General features: G+C 46.2%; 1 protein-coding gene across 2 annotated transcripts in view; it reads right to left on the bottom strand.

Moving 5' to 3' along the window:
• ALPK3 (alpha kinase 3) overlaps positions 1–13,489 on the bottom strand; it is a 1,254,386-nt gene extending 1,240,897 nt beyond the window's left edge. Inside the window, exon 1 of one of the 2 annotated variants that reach the window (XM_085643685.1) lies at positions 12,715–13,489. In XM_085643685.1, coding sequence (XP_085499811.1) covers positions 12,715–12,866 — 152 coding nt within the window. In that variant the 5' untranslated portion in view covers positions 12,867–13,489. The remainder of the gene's footprint in view (positions 1–12,714) is intronic. The other variant, XM_085643684.1, reaches the window with a different exon arrangement.
• Between the last annotated feature and the right edge of the window lie 4,158 nt (positions 13,490–17,647).

Below are 17,647 nucleotides of genomic sequence, written 5' to 3'. Positions count from 1 at the left end.
GTCTTATTTGCATATTTTGTGCCGGTTTGTAGTGCCAGAATCTGGGCGTGGGCACTATGAACAAGTCACAAGAAGAGTTGTTGTGAAGTCGAGTGATGTCATATGAGATGTCATTAGTGATATCATCAATTATGTAATTGAGCATATCATGAGTTATGCAATATGCAAGGTCATAAGCAGTGCATGGGGCAGCGCATGTTATATTTAGCTCAGTACACTGTAACGGGTAAATTTCAGGGGTTTTTGTTTTTATTAAAATTGTATTTTTTAACTGACACTGTCAACTAACTATAAGACCACTGTAACTTTTGGTTCTTTAAAGTGAATAGATATATATATATCTTGATTAAGGCTGGCACCAGCCTAAATGCGTCAGACTGACATGATGATGGAGAATTAAAGAAATAAAAATATTTTTGACTTGCCTGGAGTGCCGACCTCTGCTCTTTCCCACACACACACACATATATATGTATATGTCTATACACACACCATGCAAGTAAAAATAAATGTGAACCAATTGCAAGTAATTTAGAGCCACTGTAGTAGTAAAGCAAATTCAGCAGTACAGTGCAAAGGTCAAATTCTATTTTATTGCCTGAGAGTAACTAACAAGAGAAAAGCACTGTTTACTAATTCACAGATTGCATGTTACAATTACTTTAAACATTGAAACAACTCTCATAATAGTCAAGAGGCCTCTTCAATACAATTTCTCCTTATTTCACAAATGTAACTATGTTCATCTTAAAATTGTTTAAATACGTTTTTAAACAAACACATATGAAAATGATATTAAATAAAACCATATATGGAGATGTTCATAGTGTAATATGCAATTTTTTATTATTTTTGAGGGATGGGAGGGACATCATGACCCACTAGAGGCATTGCCTTTTACAAGTCCTCCCCAAACTCAACAATGCTACTAAACAGCGTATTTCACTTAGGCAGTTGCACATTGCAGTTATGGTTATTTTTCACATTCTATTGAAAAAGCTATACTGATGTGCATGTGGGTGTTTATATACTATAAATAGTTATACCAATTCGAACCTATTCTTCCTAATTGTCATTTTTTTGTCTGTCCTTTTGCTAATTGTCATTCATAATTTCCCAATTCTCCCTGATTGACATCTTTGATTTTATCAAATGTCTTTTTGCCCCATACTCAATATTTCTACAATGTCTGTGGTCCTGCCTTACAAATGCAATTCGAACTCACCAACCTGGAGACCTACACAGGGAACCAGCTCAAGGGGTTCTGCAGGAGAGAGGGGTGTTCCATAAGAAAGTGCCAAGAAGGCAGAGCTTCAGAAAGCTTTAAGGGCATGGGAGGCAGCCCACCCAGACGAAGAAGTGGTGGAGGAGGAGGATTTGGAGCAGAACCAAGATGGAGGTCTTGCCATGCAGCCGTCCTCAAACGAGCCCAGAATTTCTATTCTAAAGGATGTGGTGCCCAGTTGCAATGTGGGAGATGATGTAGATAAATGGCAGGCAGGATATGAAGTGGCTTTAAGAGTGCACAGGACCCCCAGAGGAGCTCTAGGGAGGTAGTCTTTGGCATTACATGCCCCCATTGGGGAGAGATACACCCCTTACACTAGAGGTAAAGGACCACAAAAACCACTCAGCCATGAAGGCAATTTTATTCAGAAAGTTTGGTTTGACACCCAAGAAGAACACAGAACGGTTTGGGGTATTCACAAACTCACCACACAAATATGGGTAGATTTTCTAGACTACGCTAATAAGGCACTGCAAGGCTGGGTGAGGGGCAGCAAAGTTGATGATTATGACAGGTTGTATGATTTGTTTCTGAAGGAGCACATTCTTGATAGTTGTCTTCCAGAGCTTCATCAACACCTGGTGAATAGCAAGCTGACTGACTCCAGGAAGCTTGCTTAGGAGGCGGACATCTGGGTCAGCACCAGAGTGTCCACCAAAAAGGTACCTGGGAGTGACCCCAAGAAGGGTGGTTCATGTTCCCCCCAAAAGAGTAAGAGACAGATCAAGAGAGACCCAAACAGGTCCCACAGTAATGGGGTAGGAAAGGGTTCCCATTTCCCTGCTGAGAGGAAAGAGGGAGGTTATGGTGGGCGGTGACCTAGAGTACTCCATTTTCAACCCCGCTGCTTGGATTATTCCCAGTTAGGACACACGCAGGGGGACTCAGTCTCTACAGAGAAACCACCCACTGGTGGGAGTTCTACAGGGGTGGCCCACGTTGCCCTAGGGGAAGGTAGTCCCCTTGAGCAGGTCATAGAACATACCATGGTCTCCCTGAGCTGGGAGATTGACTCAGAGGGTGGGCTGGTGATCGCTGAGGATGGGAGTCACCACTTCCACCAGGTGGAAGTGAATGTAGTCCAAACCACTGCTCTAAGGGATACTGGGGCTAGCAGGACGATTGTTTTGTGGAAGAGCTAGTCTCCCCAGAGCAGTACACCAGTGAGGTGTGTAGAGTGACTCCAAACCATTCTGCCCTATGGCCCTGGTGTCCCTAGAGTGAGGTGGCCCAGAGAAGGGCCATAGTTAGTTCTCAGATGCCCACTGACTGCATTCTGAGGAATGAGTTACCCCCAGTGTCTGGAGAACTAGGAAGGGCGACCGCCACAGGCACCCTGACAGTACCATTTTCTGGCAGCAACACTCCTCAGAGGAGGGTGCAGAAGGCCAGATGTAGGGGCAGGGGGAGGAAGGACTTACCCCTGACTCCTGTCCAGTTCAAGGGTACAGACCATGGGATAGGAGACCCGTTGCAGGATACCACCCCTGAACTGTTGGAAGGTGGAGTGGCTAAAGGATGCAAGGCACCTGGAGTTACAGGCCCCACTCTCAGAAACCACAGAGGACAGTGACACCTGGATGGCCTGACTCTTGATACTGACAGCTGTCACTAGCCTCTGTTGGTTGCAGTCCTTGTGGACAGAGTTTTCCTTGGGTTGGGGACAGAAGTAAGACCCAAGGGGTGAAATGGGCCACATCAGTTTGTTGTCCATGGTGGTATGGTCTACCTACTGGGATTCATCTGTGAGCAAATTACGGTAAAGTGCTGCACAGATAGGGTCCTCTGCTAAGCAGAAGGATTCCCCATGGGTTAGCTTAGTGGCCCCTGAGAGCACAGACAGAGGCATCCAACCGGGTTCAGAGAGGCATAGAACTGGCAAGCACCCCTGCAGTAGTGGGCCATTGTTGAGGTGTTATCACCCTAAGCAGTGAAGTCCATCAAGGTATTGATTAGGCTACCCTGACTTCAGGTGGGGGGTTGGTTTGGAAATGTCCCTTTCTGCAGGGTTATCCGCAAACTTTTTTCCTTCCTACTCCTATGGGGCCCGATTCACAGAACTAACTTAAGACAAAATCCTAAACTTACTACCATTTACTCATTTTGGTATTCACAGAAGGCGCTTACTCATTTTGGTATTCACAGAAGGCACTTACTCATTGATGAGTAAGTGCCATCTGTGAATACCAAAATGAGTAAGTGCCTTCTGTGAATACCAAAATGAGTAAGTGCCTTCTGTGAATACCAAAATGGTAGTAAGTTTAGGATTTTGTCTTAAGTTAGTTCTGTGAATCGGGCCCATTGTTCTTACCTCGTTTTTGTTGTCTTTAGGACTCTGGGCACTTTCCCACTGCTAACCACTGCTAAAATACATGTGCTCTCTCCCTAAAACATGGTAACATTGGCTTATACCCAATTGATATATTTAATTTACTTATAAGTCCCTAGTAAAGTGCACTACATGTGCCCAGGGCCAGTAAATTAAATGCTACTAGTGGGCCTGCAGGACTGTTTGTGCCACCCACATAAGTAGCCCCTTAACCATGTCTCTAGCTTACCACTGCAAGGCGTGTGTAAGTAGTTTACTGCCACTGCGACTTGGCATTTAAAACCACTTGCCAAGCCTCAAACTTCCCTTTTAGTGCACCTCAGTTACCCCTAAGTAGGCTCAATGTGACCACCTTGAAAATGACCTGCTCCAAAGGGAGGGAGAGGCACTAGAAGGCGACGATGTGTCCTTGGTGCGAATTAGAGGGGAACATTCCAGATTACTAGACCGGCTCCGTAATTTGAACTATGCAGCACATTAGGCGCGCACCCACCATATGGGAGATAAACCTGGCAAGTTGCTGTCGTGGCTGATACGACAGGATGCAGACACCACACCCGTGATGTCTATACAGAACGCACACGGCGACATAGTACATACCCAGAGGGACATACACAATGCCTTTGTGGAACACTATTCCATGATGTACAGGTCTTGTTTGCTAGCTACAGACGCAGACATATGGGAGTTTCTTTCTACCCTGAAGCTGCCGCACCTGGCATAGCATTAGCAAGAGGAACTGGGCGCTCCTTTGCTGCCGGAAGAAATGCGAGATAGAATTTTCTCTCTATCAAATGGCAAATCGCTGGGTCCGGACGGACTACCGGCTGAATTTTATAAAGCCTACTCAGATATATTAATACCGGAATTGTTGCGGGTATACGCGGTGGCCCTAGATGATTTGGCCCTCGCAAATACGCAAAATGAGGCGACGCTGATCTCACTCTTGAAACCGGGCAGGGACCCTGAAATCCTTGGTTCTTACCGCCCACTGGCTCTGTTGAACACAGACTATAAAATACTCGCCTCCGCCCTAGCTAAACGAATAGCCCCGTTTGTACCGGATCTGGTCCATAGCGATCAAAACGGATTTGTCCCAACCAGGAGCACCTCTCTTAACATCCACAGATTATTTACGAAGCTACGAAGAACTGGCCACGATCTGGATGCTTAGTGCTAGACCTAGAGAAGTCCTTTGATTCGTTGGAGTGGCCTTATCTTGCAGCAATTCTGCGTAAATATGAGCTAGGAGATGTATTCTTGCAACTAGTGCAACTACTGTACCAGCGACCCACAGTACGAGCCCGCACAGGTAGGCTTATCTCTGACACAATCAGGGTCAGACGTGGAACTAGGCAAGGATGCCCTTTGTCCCCATTTCTTTTCTCCCTTACCATGGAACCTCTAGCAGCTCTGCCCCGGGAGAGTGGTGCAGACTGGGGTATCCCCTTGGATGATAGGCTCCACACGGTGTCCCTATATGCTGATGACCTGTTGCTGTACATAAGGGACTTGTATGCTATCCCGCCAGCCATATCCATGATATTCCGTAGTTTCGAGGAAGTGTCAGGCCGTAAGGTAAATTGGGCTAAATCGGGCACCTACTCTTTCCACGAGGATGTGGTCGCGATGGACATAGTTATCAATGGGACTGTACTTGCCTGGTACCTGACCACGTTCAGGTAACCTGGGCACATATATTTACAGATCCCAAACGGACATACTGGAAGGCAACCTGGTGCACGCCATCTCCTCTGAAAGGGCGCAGATACAATTCTGGAAAACCCTACCACTCAATGTGATGAGCCGTATTACTTTAACCAAGATGATAGTATTACCAAGACTGTTGTATTATTTTGCAAACCTCACGGTATATGTCCCGGCACGACTGTTTCGGGAGCTGGAGGGATTAGTCAGAGGTCTAATCTGGAATGCGGGGCGGCCCAGGATAGCACTGCAGAAATGATATGCATCATCGGAAAGTGGGAGCTTAGCAGTTGCTCATTTAAGAATTATATTACTTAGCTGCGCAGCTACAATGGGTCGCTAAGTGGTTGAGTGGCAGGAACCTGGTGGATACTGCGACCGAGTCATCATCCTGGACACAGACCCAAATCTATAGTTTATTTCATCCACTGGCGAAACTTCCCCGCCCGACACAGATACATATGGAATTGGCCCATAGATGCTACCGGAGCAGCCTTCAACTTACGAAAGACATAATTCCTTATGCCCCAATACTGCCACTCATTGGGACACCCAGAGGTGGAGATTTTGTACCAGACGTAGTGCTGACGCCCTGGACTGAAGCAGGAGTGGAGACACTTGGAGACCTAAATGCGGACGATGCTCTGTTGCCTTTTGCCACCCTAGCGGCGGACACTGGTTTGCTGGTGGGGCAGTTCCTGCTGCATGCAGCCATCATGTGAACACTGACACTAAAATGGGGAGACTTGACAACTGAGCCGCCGACACATCAGTTGTTGCAGTATCTACATGTGATGGGGGAGGGGTCACATGTGATGCACTGGCTGGTGCAGGCCCTGCTTACACACGTGTTAAAATCACCACAGAGACTCCGTGCACGTTGGACTGAGGACAGAGGTCGACCCTGGACCGATAAAGACTGGGAACGTGTCTTAGCCGGTGCCACACACATACCACGCAATTCACGTTTTAAACTTATACAAACATTCATATCTTTCACCAGACAAGATCAATAAGTACTTTAACATCACCTCCTCTGGTTGTCCGAGATGCCATCTTCTAGACGCTGACCTATTGCATATGCTGTGGTCCTGCCCCCTTCTTCTGTCCTACTGGCACACGATAACGGAAATACTCACAAGCAGTACTAACACCGAGGTATCGAACACTTGGGAGGTTTGTATTCTAGGATTTTACAAATGAACAAAAGCTAACAAAGTAAGTTCTAGATTTCGTGACTTAGGCCTAATAACTGCAAAACAGTTGATAACCAAGAGATGGAAACATAAAAGACCCTCCGGAGGTACCCCACTGGTTAAAATCCTTAGAGATCTGGGCACAGGCGGAGAGCACTATTCTTCATAGGGAAGAAACGGCTGGGTTGTGAAAGTTTCCCATCGCATAGGCCTGGGATGATATTCTGAAAGCCCTTACACAAACTAACACTATGTCACACACGCCTCCCATGCAGCAGGCGGGAGATGATGCCTAGCGTGATGCCTGGGTGGACCTGACAGGCTGTACTCACAAGGCGCCTTGGCCATAGCTGTCGGGTCGGGCAATGACCCCACATTCCATCATGACATTTCATAGACATAACTTCAGGCGCAAGATACGTTAGTGTCCATGCGACTATGCACAGTACAGGAAAAGTAACTTGCATCCACTATCTACACATGGCCTTTGGCATGACTTCACTCGAAAAGCGCGTACTACACCAGATACACGTTCTTTTAACTACTAGATATCTCCTTTTCTTTTGCTTTTACTTTATTTTTATTAGTTGTGGTTAAAATGTTAAAAATGAAGATGTCTTGCAATCAGTAATGATATTCACTTCTTATCGCCCATGCACTATTGTCTACTGTGATCCTAAAGTTAAACTACATATGGGCCATGCACCTCTGTAATAATTGTCATGTCTGCATATGGTTAATTACTGTTGTGAGGAGCCACATGTATGGGTGGGTTGTAGATACCCATGCTAATTTGCAAATGCACGTCAACTCCTGCAACAAAGATGCTACTTATGCTATAGCTATAAAATGATAATACCTAGAACTGTATATACAGTGACGTAGCAACATTGATCTTGTTAGAAAAGTGCAACATGTACCAATGCTTAGTTTGATTGTATTAGGAAAATGATAAAAAATGCAATAAAGATATTCCCCAAAAATGTAGGCTCTAAGTGACCATAAGGTCAGGGTGCTGTGTCACTAAAAGGCAGGACGTACTTTTATGCTTACAAGTTTTGACATGACAAACAGCTACATTTCTTTTCCACTTTAGTGAGACCTACTCCTCTCATGGGCTAGAATTGGAAAGTCTCTTATACATCTTTAAATGGTAATTCTAGGTCAGAGAAGAGTAGCTTTATTACGTTTGGTATGGTTAGAATAGTAATGATAAATCTTTTTGGGTGGTAAGGTTTGCTGTATCACTACTATTTTAGAAATGCCATTGTTAGAAAGTGGACATTTCTCTGCTCTAAACTTTGCTCTGTGTGCCTGCAGCCTGTCTCCAATCTACGTCTGGCCTGGGTGACAGCTACTCTTTGTGCATACATTCTAGATAGTCACAACACAGGAAGGGCTGGGTGTGACAGGGGATACATATTTATACTGACAGCCTTCCTGAGCAGGGAGTGGAAGAGGTGGTTCACACTTACATCTGAACAGGTTGTGTCCTGCCCTCATAAAAAGGGCTTATTTACCCCTACTAGTGGTCTGGAGCCAGGTCTGTGCTGAAAGGGATCCTTGTGCTTTTCAGAAGGCTCTTTTGAAATCACCCCCTACATCAAAGGTACTTTTGAGTAGAAGTATGAGGGCTCTGACCCTATCCAAACAGTACACTACTGGACCTGGAAGAAAATACGCTGGAGTAAAGGCTGCTGTGCTGACAGTGCCATCCTGCTGTGTTTAACTGTTCTAAGGGACTGCTACTCTGCCTGACTGAGCTGCCCTGATGCCTGCTGGTCTGGCCTGCTGACAAAGACCCAACACCTCAGAGGGACTCCAAGGGCTTGCTGGCTTTCCCCCTGTTCTGCCCCGAGGTCTTAAGTTCATCAAAGGCCTCACATAACCAAGTTCTGCCTTTTTCTGAAACTACTGCACTGCCTTATTTCTGTGAGCTCAGCGTGTGGTGGATTTTCTCCACCAGGCCTCGAGGTATTCCTGCAATTGAGGGCATCCTGCGCCCCGAGTTGACTGGTGCACAGAAGCCGCACTCGACATTGCCGTGGCAACAGAGTGTTAATTGAGCCACACCACCCGAGCGCAGTAAAAACCCTCCCAACTGGTTGCCAGGGCGATAAGTCTACAAGGTGTGCCCCAGCTGAGCCGAACGACTGACTGGGACTCCATGGCAGGAGCGCCGTACCGGAGGCTGCTTCCCATACTGCCCTGAAGGTGTTGTATACTAAGGGCGGTCAGCCCCCACCTGTGCTTGTTTCCTGCGACTGCATGCCTGGGATGGAAGTTAAATCTAAGCAGTCTTTGTAACTGAGTCTCATTTCCTCCCCCGCTGGGTGCCCGTGCAGTCCTTGTGTGGCAGCCATAGCTGATTACACTGGTCCTCCATAATGGCAGACCCAAGCGGTTTTGAGGAATTCGCTGCGCTCTTACCAGAAGTTCATAACTCTGCATTATCGGTGCCAGTAACAGGACCAGGGCAATCCCTGTATCACAGTGCTGTGCTCCATGCAGCTCCTTTGCTCATACCTTGTTTTGGTTATTTGGACTGAGCCCGAGCGGTCCGAACATTTGTATACCGCACTCCTCGCGCTCAGGACATGGACTTTTCAGGGCTTACAACGCAATCCTCAGTGAAACCTATCTGCCCTAAGAAAAGCGCATCGGCTTCTGGGGCTGCAATAGCTAACATACTTTCTAAAGTACCATAAAGGCTCTAAAACGAGCCCAGCTGATCTTTATTTTCAAAAGCTCTGCTTGAATGTATGTAAAATTGTACAAATCTTAATCCACTGATTGGATTATTGTTGTTTAGGTCTTATTTTTATAGATAAATATTTACTTTTTTTCTAAACCCGTATGGAGTCTTTTTGTGGTGTATTCATTGTGTTACTGTGTGTGTGTTGCAAAATACTTTACACATTGCCTCTGATGACAAGACTGCCTGCTCTGCACCAAGCTACAAGAGGGTGAGCACATGTTATCTTTGGTGTGCAACTTACCTGCCCTGACTACAGTGGGGGACTCTTCTGGCTTAGGTGCATACCCCAGCCAACCAGAAGACCCACATCTAAAAACGAATCATGTAAGGCACCTGTGTCACGAGTGGAGGTTCCTGAGAAACCTTGGATGAAATGTGGATTAGATATTATAGGTCCATTTGAGCTTCTACCTTCGACAGAGCTTTGTGTGCTGTTGCAAGTAGATTATGCCTCCAAGTGGATATCAGTGAGATGGGGGAGTGTGGCCTGTAGTAAGACAGTTTGGGATTTCCTTAGGGATGAATTTTCTGGTGAAGGTGTACCTACATTTTTGGTGACTGACAATGGTGTGCAGTTCATGGCTGAGGAGATGCTAAGTTTCCTAAGAGATATGGGTATTGTTCACTAGAAAGCAGGCTTGTATGCACCACAAGCCAATAGTCTTGTGGAGCGCATGAATAAGGTTGTAAAGTCTAGTGTGCAAAAAGCAGTGGATTTCAAGGTTCCACTGAAGAATGTCCTGAGAGAGACATGGTGGGAACATCGTACTTCATCGAACTGTGTAACATTGAAACCACTGTTTGAAGTATTGAAGGGTAAAAAGAGCTCATTCAAAACTGAATCTTGCCTGGCTACCTCACAAGGAGAAAGTGTCTGGAGGCAATGCTAATGAGAAGGGTGGGTATGGAAGGTACCAGCTGAAATAGAAAGGTAGGTACGATGAGAAACACTATGTTAAATTTAAAAAATTGATTCTTGGAGATCTCGCTTGGGTAAAGAAACCTTGTTGGGAAAGGAAGGGATTAAACCAATTCATGGGTCCTTTCACCATTGCATCAACTAAGAAGCATGTGGTCACTGTTCACACTGGTGACACATTGATCAGGTTTCGGTTAGTCAAGTGTAACAACAAAAGTATTAGGCTACATTGTGAGCATGTGAAAGCTCCCATTTCTTCTAATGGAGTTGATGACGTTATCCAGGGAGGAGTTAGGATGTATGGTGGCATCAATCAGCCTGGAAGAATTGGAGGAAGAGACCATGGAACAAGGGTGTTCATCAGATCAAGGAGGCTTTCTACGCAGTTCAAGGACTACATCATGGATTAACATCATTTTTTATTGATGTTTCTTGTTATCATTTTGGTTTTCATATTATGCTTTGTGTACATATTTGAGGTTGGGATTTTACGTTATTGTTTTTCTTGTTTTTTTATGGGTTGTGTTTATGGTTTTTGTTATTGTTTAGTGAGGGGGTGTGCGGAGGGCTTTACGTTATGCAGCAATCTGTTGTCTTTCTCAGTTGTGAAATGTGAGACACGCAAGAACATAAGAATGTAGGGAAGCTCCATCAAGCGTAGAAAGGTTCTGGAGATGACAGTTGAAAGCTGGGTCAGGAAGAGACAAGAGACTGTTGGTGGTGTTATCATTATACAAATAAACTTTGTGGAAAATACTCTTAACAGTGTGCGGAGTACTTATAACATGCTTTTCATAATTTGGAGTAAATCCATTCAGTAGCTTTTAAGATATTATTGATATGGCCTTAAAAGGGTTAACACTTTCATATATATTGATGGTTTGACAGTTAACTGATCAAGGCCAATTTGAAGATACAAAAGTCATTGGATAAAGTCTTTTGACCTGTAGTTCCCTTACCCGGTTGTACACAAGTACTGTTTAGCATTGGTGAACCCAGAACCAGGTCTTCCAACCCAAAGAAAATTAAACTAAAATGATCATTATATATATATATATATATATATATATATATATATCAGATCATGCAATCTATGGGCAGGCCCCAAAGGCAACTCTAGCTGTGCATGGCGAAAGGATTGTGCAGCAAGGGTTGACTGTAGGGGCTGACTAATGGAGGTTGCCTTCCTGCACAGATTGAGAGCAGGGGCCTTGTGTCCAGCACCTGCAGTTTGTCCACCCACTGGGGATGAGCGCAGGGCCTTGCCCAAGGCAAAGTTCTGCACCCCACCCCTGTGATGCACTGCCAACAGCCATGCGTACCTCAGAACAAGTACATAGCAGGTGGACGCAGAACATAATTTAAAGAATCACTTTTGCTGTTGGTACACAATTATTTTCATGTGCCATTGCCAAAGGGTTGTACAGAACACGGTAGGTGGCGTGAACTACGGTGTGCGTTATGGCCTGCATACCATAACTTGACAATGTAATGATTTTGTCGGGTTTGTGTGAGATGGCCCATAACTAAACTTTAGCTGTGCTTTTTTCAAGATTTGGGAAGGATAAGAAAGCCTTCAAATGTAGAAATGGAACTGAAAGACAATTATAAATAAGTAGTCCACATGGTAATTTGTTTCCATTGATGTCTTTAGACCGTGGATAATTCATTGCCATGCTGCTGCACTCGTTCATCTATGAGCTAGCTCTAAAAGGAGTATTTACATACTGTGGTAGCTATGGTCCTCCATCCTCAATGAGGATGTGTTAGGATAATGTACTGGAGTAAACAGCCCCTTCCTCCCCCTCCCGTGTCCGTTCAGGTCAGCAGGTTTGGTCTGGGGTTGCTCTCTAGCTGCTTCTTTGACCATGGTGATAATCTCAAAAATACTGCATATTTCAACGGTGCCAAATACGAGTCAATAATAAAGAATAGCAAATTAGTATCATGATTAAGCGCTAACATTGGCTATTGACTGTTCAGGATGCTTGTATATCAAAAATTCCAGGGCAAGTTATCGTTCATTAATACCTGCTCTTCATTATCACAGCTGAAAACAGATATAACGGGTAAAATGAGGGTGAAGCTAAAATAATCGGGAGCTGAAGGTGTTACAAGTCAGAATTTTAACACAATATATTCGACATCCGCTAATCTCACCATGGTAATGTCTCCATACATTAATATTGACAGCACCTTAAATGGTAAAGAGCAATTTCGACAGATAGTTTTATTATTCTTACTTTATTGTTGGTGATATGAGTGCACATCACGTACACACATTAAACAACCCCCGGCTGGTCCATAGGCGGGGATTGACCGTGTCAACCTCTCAACTACAGCCACGGAAGAGGTATGGGCTGTCATGAAGCCCCTGCCCCACCCCGAGCCGGTATTCAAACACGGGAGTAATTCCCACCCCATCCCCTGGAAGGAAGGGCAGATGGAATCACAAGTGGGGTCGCCACAGGAGGGGTCCCTCCAGTAATCACCTTGGGGGCCTCGCCGAGCACTCACCTGTTCTCAGGCCGCACGTTCAGCAGGTAGTTGCGGCTATCAGCTCGTATCCCGGGTCCCACGACCTCCTCCTCGGCCTGGACCTCGGTGCCGTTAGTAGACGGATGTCTGCCGGGGGCCGGAGCCCGCTCCAGTGCTCTGCGGGTGCCCATCTCAAAAGCTCTTGCCTCTTTTTACTATTCGGTGCTGTACTCCCGCGGTCCGGACCTCCCCAGGCTCCGAGCCCCGGCTTCTACAACAGCAGATAAACCTATTAAAGAGCCCCCTGGTTTCACTCCTGTGTACCAACTGAGGGCCAGGGGTGGGTGGGGGTTCTTTATTTTTAGCGCAGCTCTCAAGCTGGGAACACGTGTCCCGACTGAGGAAAGCAGCGCTGTCCTCCCCGCACCCACTCACCGGTCATTATAAATACACCGAGGCCTGCCATCAGCTGGGTCCTAACCTGCCAAACACTTCATACCCCATGTGCCCGACCGCTGAACTCGAGAAAAAATTAATAAATCTGTCAGGGGTAAGACAGAAGTTTTTACCGAATAGAAGAAATGTGTGTCTGTGACTATAAAGTGTGCGTAAATAAAATTACTTGAAAGCGTTGCAAGGCCTCTACAGAGGAACTGGCGGGAAATATGGAAGCCCGCAAAAGTGGAAACGGAGACCACGCGCTCAAGGGATATGACGTCACCAACGGCGGTGATCCTGGTTTGTTCTTAATAACTCAGCGAGACCGAGCTGTTTGCTGCTGTTGTGCCGTCAGCTGCGTGAGCCAGCGGGGAGTGGCCGTCGGTGTGAAGCCCTAGCTGCCGAAGAATTGAAGGGCTCCAAGGCTGCTGGTCCGGACGACCAGCGCTGCTGCTGTCAATCAACGCTCCCTCCTGACCCCCCGGCTATTTTTAGGTGGGCCCAGCGAATAGCAGAAGCAGCGTGTCACTTGTTCCAAAACTTGGAACCTGTCTCCGCAGTACCGGTAGAAACACCGAGCGAAGGGGCCCACGCAGCCTTCCTCTCCCTCTTCCTTATCCCTCAAGTGCCTCGCAAAACATCCAGGGGCCGTCTGGCTTCTCCAGGATGCATTCTTCGCAGACAGGAGAGTGATATCAACAGCTTTCTAGGCCCAGATACAGTTGTCGCTGGGTAAGAGCTATTTTGGAAGGGCATTTACGAACCCGAAGCAGAAAGGTTTCGACCCTTTAGTGGAATCTATCGGATTTCTCTTTTTTAGGATAGTTCAGACAATATTTTTCACATTTCCCATAAATGTGGAGCTTTCACGTAAATATTAGGACAGGTGGGCAACCTATTTTTTTTTTGTGCAGTTTAATTTTGTTTTGTTTCACCTTATGCCTGCACGACATTAAGCATAATAAATAGTTATCATAAAATTAATTGTCAGATATGTGCGCATGCCCTCCCTTTGGGTTAGCTTCAGTATTTCAAAAACTGATGTTCACATTATTCAAGGGTATGCAAGGGGTTATAGCCTTCCAGGGCAATATCCTTATTTTTGAAGATTCTTTAGAGTTACACAATGCTCGTTTGACAGAGGTATTATCCATCTTGCAAAATAGGGGTATGACGCTCCAGATGGAGAAATGCAAATTCTTGACCACAGAAATGGAGTATCTGGGTCACGTAAATTCTGGAAGAGGGATATCTCAGAAAACTAGTCTGGTACAAGCAATTTCGATTTTTTCTATTCCCAAGGACAAGGATCAGTTACGGTCATACTTTGGATTATGTGAGTTTTATTCAAGATTTGTGGATACATTTTCACATATTGCCTTGCCTCTTAGGAATCTTCTCAAGAAGGGTAAAAAGGTTTTGTGGAACAGTTAGCATGATGATGCTTTTTGTAAATTGAAAAGATTCTATTGTAAATGCTCTTCCGTTATTACCCTTTGATCATCATCAAAGACTCAATTGTTGTTTGTATGTGGATTTCAGTGCAAGAGGTTTGGGTGCCATGTTGTGTCAAAAGTATCAGGGATCCGAGAGAACAGTAGCCTTTGCGTCTCACGCCATTCGTGCTGATTTTCAAAACCAGTGTTTGTCCCACACTGGAAAATCAGGGTAAACGGCACCATGCACAGCACAAGAGGGCAGTGCTTCTTTCTGCTGCTTGAGCAGATGTTCTACTCAAGCAGCAGCTTCCTCAACAGGAACGAAAGTTTTCTCAACGCGAGCAGTAGTGGTCAGCCACCACCGCTTGCGTTTAAAAGTCTTGCCGGGAGGTGGTCTGGAGTAACTTAAGGTTGGCGAGTGCGAGCGAGGAAAAAACTCCACTTTGTGGAGTGGTGTTTTTCTTTACTCCGGCGCTACACGGAATTCAAATGCGAGCGGAGCAGAATTTCACGCCCAGGCCTCATTTTAATTTAAGCAGGTTGGCAGAGCAGGAAGTTAAAAAAGAAATTTTAAACACTTTTTATTGTATTTTGGTACAAGACGGTCGGAGCCGATAACATAGAGGCAATTCGAAATCTGTTACAACAAGGTATCGATATAGCATGCATCAACTTGAGCCTGAGAAAGACACAGACAAACAAAACTAGAACCATAGCACAGGCACCACACTTCGCTCCCCATCCTCGGGGAAATTGTAAAAATTCTTTTGTGAGGCCAAATTCGTTGCACAGAAGGGTCAATTACTGATGTGCATATTGCCGATGTATGGTGGGTCTATTGGTTATGTAGGGGGTAAGTCAATGCCTCTGTACATTGCCCGAGACCAGACCTTCCTGTGTTTTTGTGGGCAACCTCTTGCCTTGAATACGGCTATTTCTGCCCCCATACATCTGTCCATGCTTCGCTTCCATGCCCCAAGTGAGGGCGCAGTCCCCTTCCAAAGTTGGGCAATGTCCCTTTTGGCCAGCGCGAGACACAAAAACAGGAGGTGCTGTTTAGAATGGTTTCCCCCAATCCCCTCCTTGCTATGTAATAAGAATAGTTTAGGCTCAGGGGGAAGTTGCCAGCATAAGACCCTCTCAAGGCAAGTGGCCACTCTTCGCCAGTACTGCTGGAGAGCTCTGAAGCTCCACACCATGTGGAAGAAAGACCCCTCCTCATCATTGCATCTGGGCAGACAGGGGACTATATAACTCCCAAATGCCTAAGTCGAGACCTTGTGTAGTAAGTTCTATGCAAATATTTGAATTGTATCAAAGGTAGCGTGTCGCAATGGCTGCCCCCGTGGGCTTACTAGCGTCTCTGTCCAGTCATCATCTGTGAGGTCTGAAATATCTGCCTCCCACGCTAAACGCGTTGCATTTAATATTGTGTGGTTATGTGTGACTAAAGTTTGGTAAATCTGGCTGCTTTTATGTGCCCCCTGGTCCCCCATCAGCAGACGCCCCTCCAATGGATGTAACTCCGGCAACCCTTTCAAAGAAGATCATTGGGGTCAGCGCATGCCTGAGCTGTAAATATCTGTAAAATTGGAGGTGGTTGAGGGGAACTCCGATTGCAGCTGCAGGGAAGATTTAAATGACTGTGCCCTGCATTATGTCGCCCAGCGTCGAGATCCCAATCGGGTCCCATGCGCAGAAACCAGGCAGTGTGACCACTGATCGGAGGTATGTTCCCTGCCAAAGTGCCGTTGTCTGTGTCAGGCGTTCCTTCCAACCCATCGTTGTCACAATGCGCCGCAAGAGTTGTATAACTACTCTGCATGCCGGGGGCAGGTGATTTAGGTTTAATATGCTATAAAGGAGGTCCAGAAGAGAATCAGCACCCATTGCACGTCTCTCTACTATGAATGCTGGGTCAGTCTACGAGCTGTACCACCATTCTTTTATGTATAGGAGATGAGAGGCAGCATAGTGCGCATAGATATCCGCAGCAGCAATGCCACTGCAGTAAGTCGATAGTGTGCAGGTTCGCAGTGCCACCATGACCGCCCGCGATCCCAGAGAAAGTGGTTAAGTAGCTCATTTTTATGTCTGAACCACGACTGTGAGATCTCATGGTGGTAGTTCTGAATTCAGTATAGTATGCGCGGTAGGGAAACCATTTTAAAAATGGCCTATCGTCCCTACAGGGATAGGAGCAGGGGGGACCAACCCCTCGTCTCATCACGGGCATGACAAAGCAGAAGGTGAATGTTGTGAGACCATGATACTAACGGATTCGGTGCGATAAAAACAGCCAGGTTTTGAAAACCCTCTGTGGCATGGGATAATTGCGTGGACCATGTCCCTCTCCCCTGGTCCCCGCAGATGGGGAACAGTAATGACTTCAAGGGATTAGTACCCAGGCCCGATGTGTCCCCGAATATGCAGAGGAATAGTAGGATTCTTGGGCCCGAGAATCCCAGGTCTGCGAGGAAAAACAGGACATCGTCCGCATAAAGGGCAATTCTGTCTGATACCTCAGCTGACTAGTCAAATCCCCGCCCTAGCAGGTCACACCACACCCACGTGGCCAGGGGTTCTATGGCCGAGGCGAATAACATTGGGGAAAGTGGACAACTCTGTCTTGTTCCCCTATGAATTGGGAACTGTCCCGACCGTGTGCCCGCCACTCGGACGGAGATGGCGAGATCTGTATAGAGAAGTTGTATATATGCAAGGAAACGCTGTCCAAAGTTGAAAGCTCTGAGAAGTTGGAAGAGGTACTCCCTGCTCAGAGAATCAAATGCCTTATCGATATCAGCCAGTAGAAGGGCTGTAGGACGTCCAAGTTTGGGGGCCTTCGCAATGGCATTATGGTCTCGCCTTATGTTGTGTCTAGCGATCTGCCAGGCATAAAGCCCGCCTGATCGTTAGGATCAGCTCATGGATATGTGTACGGAGGTGGCCTGCAAGAACTTTGCCTAGCAGTTTTGCTTCAAAGTTTAGAAGAGAAATGGGGCGGTATGAGGAGGGCTCCTACGGACGACGCCCTGATTTGTGAAAGACTACAATCTCTGCATGACGGCAGTCTGGAGAGAGAATCCGCTGCT

Source organism: Triturus cristatus, chromosome 3_1 (genome assembly GCF_964204655.1).
Source record: "Triturus cristatus chromosome 3_1, aTriCri1.1, whole genome shotgun sequence".
NCBI lineage: Eukaryota > Metazoa > Chordata > Amphibia > Caudata > Salamandridae > Triturus > Triturus cristatus.
The sequence above is the reverse complement of the archived record's forward strand: the minus strand, read 5'-3'. Positions and strand labels throughout refer to the sequence as shown.